Genomic DNA, 8,816 nt, shown 5'->3' on the forward strand with positions numbered 1-8,816 from the left:
TCTGTTTTACCCCAAGGAAAGCCTGAAGCCTTAGAGACCGAACTGATAAGCAAACTTAAAAGATCCATAAGGCATTTGACATTTTGAGCTGTATAAAGTGTGTAAAACGAAACAGCTCAGAAAACAAAGGGTGGGGGCTGATTTCACATCCACTGGTTTGCCCAGGAACACCCAGTGCTCACCCAGCAGGTGGAGGGGCCTGGCTGCCTCAGGAAGCCTCTGTTCCCAGAGGAAAATACCTGCCCTGTGGATTTGAATTAAGTAGATATGAGGTGGTTTAGGTCACTTTGTGCTGCACTTGTCACATTTCTGCTTAGGCCAATGGTCAGAAGGCTGCTTATCCTGGGGCAGGAGGGACCAAATAGACCAGCAGTAGGACCAGCAAGTCAGACTGAACCCTCTTGCTCCCACTGCCCCCAAGACAGCAAAAGCCTGATACGGGCAGTGCCCTGTAGATGGGACCCCAGTAAGATGGCCATAAGTGATTTCTATTCCTGGGGCAGCTTCAATACAGCAAGGTGAGCGCTGGACTTGTTACCTCTTGAGAAGAACCCCACATCTCACAGGAACTGTCTGAGCATTAGTGGGACAGGCTTGCCCTCCATAATAAGCCCACTGAGTGGGAACAGGTCAGGGAAGCCCAGCAAGCTCCCAGATGGGACAGGGGGCTGGGTCACCAGGAGTTCAGGGGAGCTCTGGGCAGGGCACCTGAGGACTGAGGAGAGGTTCAACCCCAGAGCCTGCACCAAGTAACTGCACACCATCCTTAAATTTCAACTTTTTCACAGAGTGGACTACTGAACACCATGAAGATATTACACAATCTCCCTGACTCCCCTCACCCCAAGTGCTTTGTACACAGCAGAGTACACTGTCCTCCACTCCCATCTGCAGAGGACACACACCTTTGTGGATCAGGGTGGGACTCTGCTCCCAGCTGATCAGTCAACTCCCTGGCTCGGCCCTAGGATTCCAGGCACAAGGAAGTCGGATAACCTTTTTCCAAGACTAGGAACCAGCCCCCCAGAAGGATGGACACACATTCCGCCATCATATGAAGCTCATTTCACAGTGTGCAGACATGCACACACACACACACACACACACACACACACACACCCTAGTTGTTTAAAAGTATGACCTTCACATTCATTAAGGCTATTTAAGGGGTATATTTTAGATGAAATGCTATAATATTCAAAATTACCAGAGTAATGAGTTTACAGGAAAATTATCTTTGCAGAAAAACTATGACTGTGATTCTCCAAAATAGGATTGGATTGTTCATATGTATTAACCAAAAATAAATTCTACTGCTTTGCAGTAGAAACCACACAGCCAGTTTCCAAAAACAGAAATGAAAGGGTCTGGTGTCTGCACACTCAGCGAGTTAGCGCAGAGACAGGGCAGACAGAGAGGACCAGCTGGCAGAACACAGGTTCAAACTTAACGAATCCGACCCAATTCTGCCCTTCCTCCCCATGCTCATTTACGTGTAGACACCCTCTAATTCCAAGTTGATGAACATTCTCCAATAACATAGCAATTAATTTAATAAAGGAACTCACCAACTTCAAATTGCAATAAATATACCAAACATAGTCACTGTTTATGGAGAACTTTACAGTAAGAAAGTGTCGGCTGAAGCAGGCACGTGGGGTCGCGGTGTTGCTGCCGGACGGCACTCCTCCCTGAGTTCCTACAGGACCTTGGCTTTTGTCTGTCGCTCAGCCTAGGTCCTCGCAGGAAATCACGCTCGCTGCGCGCTCTGTTCTTGCCCCTCGACCTGGGACCTCAGCGCCGCCCAGGGAACCGATGCCAAAGAGAAGTGCAGTCGGCGAGCCGACCCAAAACATTTATTGTAAACTTTAAATGGAATCCGGATACGAACGACACAGAGAAGAGAAACGTCCTGGACACAGAAACGATAACATCAGAGGACCGTCCAGTGGTCACGGAGCTGTTGCGCCCTCGAGGCCTGGCTTGGGACCCTCCCCTGGGCTCTTGCGGGAGGCGCGAGCGCTGGGACCCAGCCTGGGGTTCAGCAGGCCCGCCTCGGCTCCCAGGGGCGCGCCGCCTCGAAGGGAGGTCGGCAACAGTATGGGTAGGAGGCGTTGAGGTCGGGATCCGAGGGCGCATACCCGGGCAGCTCCACCGATGGGTGTCCGCCGCAGCACACCTCCACGCCCGCCTCGTCGAATGCGTGGAAGACGCCCACGTTAATGTAGGACACTGCGTGGTGAGCCGCGAAGCCCGCGCAGTCCCCAGGGGCGGCAAAGTCGGACTCCTCAGGGGACAGGATGGAGGCCTCACTCGGCCGCTGCTGCAGCCGTCGTCCCCGCCGACCCCGTCGTCCCCGCCGCGCGCGGGAGGATGGCGGCTGCGCACGGAGCCCAGGGATGCCACGGGGCCGCGCCAGGGCCCGACCTGCCCTCCGCCGGCCGCGCCGACCCCTCCGGGCCTGCGACGACTTGTAGTTCTTGACCAGCAGAAGGCTGAGCAGGCCCAGCAGACACTCGAGCGAGTTGAAGATGGTAGAGAGCACCAGGCCGCGCTGGTAGTCCTTCAGCTGGCGGCACTTGGCGGACGTGGCGCTGTCCAGGGTGCTGCGGGAGCGCGGAGCCCCTGGGGCCGGACCCGGGGCCGCGGCTGCGGGGCTGGGGGCCGCGGCCGGCGAGCGCGGGGGCAGGCAGTAATGGGAGTACTTGCGTTCCACCAGGGACACCGTGTCGCCGTCGATCACTGCGCCCGCGAAGGCGCTCAGGACCCCGAGCATGAAGACAAGCACGCCCAGCAGCAGCAGGTTCTGGCTGTTCACCGGCCCCGGGGGCCCGGCCGCCGCCCCCGCCTCGCCGGGTGCAGCCTCCGGTGCGCCCTCAGGAGCCGCGGGAACCCCGATCCCCGGGCCTGGCGCCGGTCCCGGCCCGGCGAGGGGCGCGTCCCGGGGCCCGCAGCAGAGCAGGGCAGCGCCGAGCAGTGAAAGGCCGGCAGCCAGCAGCAGCCCCGAGTAGAAGGCGCCGGCTGCGGCCCCCAGTCGGAACGGCTCCCCGCGCAGCTCCGAGCCCAGCGAGAAGCACTTAAGGCCGACGGCGGCGGCGCTGAGTGCGCAGGCGAGCAGCAGGCAGGAGGAAAGCGCGGCGCAGGCCCCGCGGACGCTCCACTTCATCCTCCGCGCCCGAGCCGGCCCGCACCCCGCGCGCCCGCAGCCGCCCGCCGCCGCCCCCGCCGCCTGCGCCTCCTCCCGGCGCCGCGCGGCCGGACCGCCGGCCTCCTCCTCATCCTCCCGCGTCCTCCCTGGCCCGCGCCGCCGCCGCCGGAGCCCGCATCCTCCGCCTCCCGCCGCCGCCGCCGCGACCCCGCGCCGGGAACCGAGGCGGCGCCGAGCACCGCAGGGCGCGCGCGCCCCCTCCCCAGCCCTTGGCGTCCCTCCCGGACGCGTGCCCCCCCACCTGCCCGCGGCCCCGAGCGCCTCGCCCTGGCGCCGCCCCCCTCCACTCGCTCCAGTCCCCGGCCGCCCCCAGGACGCCCCTCTGCCCCGCCCAAGAAGAGGCGCCTCTTGCCGCCTAGTCTTAGCTTTTCTGCCCTCCCCCTGCTGATGCCCAATCCAGCGCCCGCCGTTTTGGGAGCGCCACACTCCACAACGGCCTTTCTCTCCCAGACCCCCGGGGCCCCACCTCCAGCACCTCCCACCTTTCAGTGCCTAAGATCGCACCTCCCTATCCACCCCGCCCGACCGCTCTCCACGCCCACCCTCGGCCAGAAGAAGTTAGCTGAGGGCGCTGGGAAATGGTGTGAGGGGAGCCCAGGTGCTGAGGGGCTGCTCAGGGATTGCAGGACGGAGTCTGGATCTCTGGGAAGTGCTGGCATGTGCGGATGAAGGGGAGTGTGTGCGGTGTGCTTTGTGTGTGAGGGATATGTATGGGGTGTGTGCATTTGGGGATGTTGTCTATGTGGAGTGTCGTGTCGTGTGTGCAGTGCGCAGTGCGCAGTGCGTATGCCGTGTTGTGTGTCATGTATTCAGTACGTGTGAGGGGGTGTTACGGTTGTGAGGCTGTGTGTTGTGTGAGGTGTGTTGTGAGGGGTGTAGTGTGTGCGGTTTGCAGTGTGCTGTGTTTTATGTGCAATGCGGGGGTGTTGTGCATGTGGTTTGCGGTTTGCCCTGTGTGCGATCTGGGTCGGCTGTAGGACCAGCCACAGAGCGGAGCTGGGGTAAAGTCATGGGGAAAACGACGGGTGAATCTGTTTGGGTTTGGGTCCAGTCTGCGGATCAGGCAGGAAATTTCCGCAGTTGCGGGCTCAGGTGAATTGATTGGAGCTGCGTGAAGTGGGTGGGGCGGCAAATCGCCTCTCAGGTGCGAAAAACTGGAGGGCGCCGTGGGCCGGTCCCGAGCTTCCTAGGACCCAAACCCTCTGGAGCTCCAGTTGAGCTGCTTCGCTGTCCCTGGTGCTGGTGACTCAGGCCGCCTGCGCAGCGTCTGAGACCCCACTGGATGCGGTGGCAGAACCCGTGGCCGGGCTGGGGAGGACCCGAGGTGCTGTTGGGAGTGCTCAAGGACGCGCCTGCGCGCCAGACACCGGCTCCGCAGGTTCCGGCTGCCAGAGGCATAGCCCAGTGCGTGCTTCCTGGTCCTAAAGGGTCCAGGGCTCCCAGTGGGCGGGAGGCCTGCGCATTGAGAAGCCGCACCCACGTGGTCTGAGGCTATGCAAAGGGCCCTTGCCCACGCCTCACCGAAACCACCCGCCCAATGGGAAAACACGTGAGGGCCTTCCTGCGCTCCCTGGTCGTCTGCGTGGGGTTCACTTCAGATCCCTAGCTGCGAGGAGAACGAGCTGTTTTCTCTGTAGCAAGGAATGCACATTTTGGAATGGCAGCCAGTGGGTCCTGCGCCTCTGCAGGGTGACTAGCCAGAAAACAGGCATGGCGATTCGGCCTGCGCAAGCGGGGTGTGAGTTTGGGGAGGGCCGCGTGTGAGCCAGCTTGTATGAGGGTCGTGGCGCCCACGCGCGTGAACGAAGCTTCAGAGCCGACTCCCAGCGGTTTCTGCGGTTTCCAGGGAAACGACGTTTGCCACCACCGCGGGTGGATGGAGCCGCTTCTCTGCTCCGGACGTGGGGATGGCGCAGCCTACCGGCCAAAGAAAGAAGAAACTGCTGGCCGCTGCCTCCCTCGCTGAAGGGGTGGGCTGCGTCCTTCAGGAGCGAGAGCCCAGGCTGGGGTTGTGCGGGGAGAGCTCCTGTCGTCGGAGACCCGGCAGAGGGCAGTACCTCCGGTGGAGTTTCTCCCCTCACTAGGCACTTCCATCCCGTGGACCACCTCCCGGTTTCTTAAACTCACTGGTGGAGTCAGTGGCTCTGTTGGCCTTTTCCCTACTCCCCCAATTGCCTTTCTGCTCTTCCAAGTCTCTGGTAGGTGGCCCCCATATTGCAGCATTTCCCTGTGGTCCAAATATGTCTTTCTCTTCAGATTGGGTTTCAGCAGAGACAGGGTCCAAACACACATCAGGATTTAGTTTCACCTGGTCTGCACGGGTCAATAAGTTTGCAGGTGGGTCTGCCCCTGACAGCACATAGCTCATAGGGGTGCAGGGCACCTCTTTATTGGGGTGGGGAGGGGCTTGGAGGAGGAGCTGGGGCAACAGAAGCAAAGGCCCCTGAGGAGAGCGGCACTCACAGAAAAGCTGCAGACCACAGGCAGCAGGTGTTCCATTGAGATGGGTCTTTGGGCTGAGACAGGAGTTCAGTTTTATCCTGAGGCCAGGGACACCCTGTTTGTGTGTGTAGGAGCCCTGCCTGGGTGGGCTGGAAAGGTTCTTTCCTCCTTCCAGCGTCACAGGTACTGCAGCCACAGGTTCCCCACATGCACAATCCCTTCCGGGCTTGTGACAGAGGTCACCATCTTCCCAAGTGGGGGACACTATGTAGGCAAAGACGGAAGGACAGTCCTGGTCCCAAATGTACAGAGCTTTCTTTCAGGGTTTCTGTCACAGTCACAGAGACCCCTCAAACACCCCTCCACACTCAACCTCGTTCCTGACACCTAAAACCTGGGGTAGAAATTGGAGCCAACCTGTACACAATCTTTCTGCCAGCCTTCCCCAGCAAAGCTCCTCTCCTTCTCATCACCCTGTGCACTGTCACATCTTTCCCCAGCAGAGAGGACCCCACAGCAGCCGCAGCCAGCAGAGTGATTTGGAGATGGAGGGTCAAGGAGATGCTGGTTCTGGGGAGAAGTACTGCAGTAGTGGGAGATAACTTCCCTGCAGACTGCTGGGGAAGGAGGAGTTGTTACAGTCACAGAGCCAGCCCTGCCCAGCAAGTTCACACAGAGCCTTCTGCAGTCCTGGCAGCCACTTTCTCCAGGGAAGACATCCCTGCCCCACTTAAAGATAAGGTCTAGAAACTCAGGCAACATTCTTAAAACAATCATGTTTCCATGTGTGAGTACAACACTAATAAAGATGTGATAAGTAAAGAACATTTTGTGATCACCTTTAAATCTTGTTTTAATATTCACATTTATTAGCACTTAAAATTCAGTCTCCCATAATATTGATTTCAATTGATTATTTTTTCTAATCTATCACTTAACTTTTAGAATTTGCATCTTTTTTTTTCTTAGTACCAGGGATTGATCTCAGGGGCACTCAACTACTGAGCCATATCCCAGCTCTAATTTGTATTTCATTTAGAGACAGGGTCTCACTGAGTTGCTTAGCACCTCACTGTTGCTAAGGCTGGCTTTGAACTCACAATCCTCCTGCCTCGGCCCCCCAAGCCGTTGGGATTACAGGCCTGCTCCATCATGTCTGGCTGCATCCTTTTTTTTTACTGGCTGTCTCAGAAGATTTTCTTTTGCTATAATTGAATGCTGCAGAACAGAAGTTCACATAGCTCAAAGTTCTGGAGCTAGGAAGGGCAAGCACAGGGGCCAGTTTGAGGTTCTTCCTCCTGGGTTGTGGCATGTGGAGGGCATCATAAGGACACAGAGCAAGTAGGCTAGAGGGCTCTGTTTTATAATAGAGCCACTCTCAGGGCAACCCACTAGCCAGGGATGGTCAGTGCAACAGAGCCCACGCAACTCCATCACCTCCTAGACGCTGTTGGCACACGGCAAACTGCAGGGGGTGGGATTAGGTATCCAGCACATGAGTTCTGGAGATAAGCAGTCAAACGCAGCACTAGTGCAATAGCTGAAATTCACTACCATGCCCACCAGGAATGGCTGCTGTTGAGCTGCCACTCACAGCAGGGCAGTAGGCATCTCTGAGAAACTCCCACAGCTGGCAGGCTGTCCAAGGGCTCTTGTGCTACCATAGCAGCCAGTGCTCAGAGACAGCGATGCTCCAAGTCGAGATTCTGGAAGCCTTGGTCCTGTGGAATATAACAAATCTGCAGCGAGAAGTCAACACAATGAGTTATGAATGAGCACCTGTCACCTGCACTCAGGGAGCCTGTGGGGCCTGAATGCACAGCTCCTTCCTGCCAGCTCTCAGGCTATGCTTAGTAGTGAAATTCAGGTATGAGTCATGTAAGCACCTTGCACTTATTTGTGTCTGTCAGCAAGGCACCCGTGGTTAACCGTGTGTCCAGGTTTGCCTATCTTTTGAATGTTTACAAACACTGGCATGGCGTGACACCCCACCTGACACCCTTGCTGGCTTCATGTCTGTGATGTCTCCCTGTGTCAGTGTATGCAGCTGCAGCTCACTGGCTGTAAGCCCATTTGTGAAACGGCATGTCTAGTCTGCAATATTATGAGTAAGTTGTGATCCTCACTTGGGTGCCCCGACGCACTTGGGCATGCATTTTGGGGTATGTATCTAAGAAGGAAATCACTGTGTCATGAGTAATACTTGCCTTTTTGGGCCCATTTGTATTGAGATGCAAAGACTCCTCACAGCCTTCTTTCACTTGGCATAATGCTATTTGGATTTGTCCATACCATTTAAGAAGTCATGGATCATTTGTTTATTGCTGAGTAAAGTTCTACCAAATGTGCTTATCCATTCACACCATGTTGGGAATTTGGGCTTTCTCCTTTGGGTTATTATGCACACAGGTGCTGCTTAGTGGTGCTTAGTAGTGAAATTTAGGTATGAGTCATGTGAGCATCACCTCTAAGGGTATGTATTTAGAAATGGGATTGCTGGGTTGTAGTTACATTTAAACTTTAGAGAGACTGTTTTCCAGAGAAGCCAAACCACTCACTACATTTCCCACACTGATGCATGAGCGTCCCAGGCTCTGCATCCTTAACAGCCCAGCTGATCAGCCTTCCTAATGATGTTGGCCAGTCTGTGGGTGTGTAGTGCTAACTTGTGGTTTTAATTTGAATTTCCATGATGACCAATGATCTTGGGCTTTTCAGATTTTTTCTCCATAAAAAGGTCTTTTAAGATCTTTTGTTGATTTTTTAAAAATTGTGTTATCTGTGTGGCACAGTGTGGTTTGCCTCCCAGCAACTTGTAAGATTGGGGCAGAAGGATCACAAGTTTGAGGCCAATCTTAGCAACTTAGCAAGAGCTTGTCTCAAAACAAAAGTAAAGGGCTGGAGATGTATCTGTAGCTCAGTGGTACAGTATCCCTGAGCTTAATCCCCAATGCCAAAGGGGGAAAAATGGGTTGTCTTGTACTTTTGTTGTATTTTTTGTGTGTTTTGTATGAAAATTCAGTTTCTTCTAGGTTCTGCTGTGAGACTTAGCACTCTTCCTCTGTTCAGCAGGGCTGTGGTCTGGTGCTCCTCCTCTGAGGTCCCACCTGGTGCTCCTATGAGATCCTGCCTGGTGTTCCTCCTCTGAGGTCCCACCTGGTGCTCC

General features: G+C 56.1%; 1 protein-coding gene across 1 annotated transcript; it reads right to left on the reverse strand.

The window, feature by feature from the left end:
• Window positions 1–2,041: 2,041 nt before the first annotated feature.
• Window positions 2,042–3,166, reverse strand: Tmem271 (transmembrane protein 271). The gene has a single exon (XM_076864222.2). The coding sequence runs from the start codon at window positions 3,164–3,166 to the stop codon at window positions 2,042–2,044; it is 1,125 nt and encodes a 374-aa protein (XP_076720337.1).
• Between the last annotated feature and the right edge of the window lie 5,650 nt (window positions 3,167–8,816).

The sequence above is a fragment of the Callospermophilus lateralis genome, chromosome 8, assembly GCF_048772815.1.
Source record: "Callospermophilus lateralis isolate mCalLat2 chromosome 8, mCalLat2.hap1, whole genome shotgun sequence".
Lineage (NCBI taxonomy): Eukaryota > Metazoa > Chordata > Mammalia > Rodentia > Sciuridae > Callospermophilus > Callospermophilus lateralis.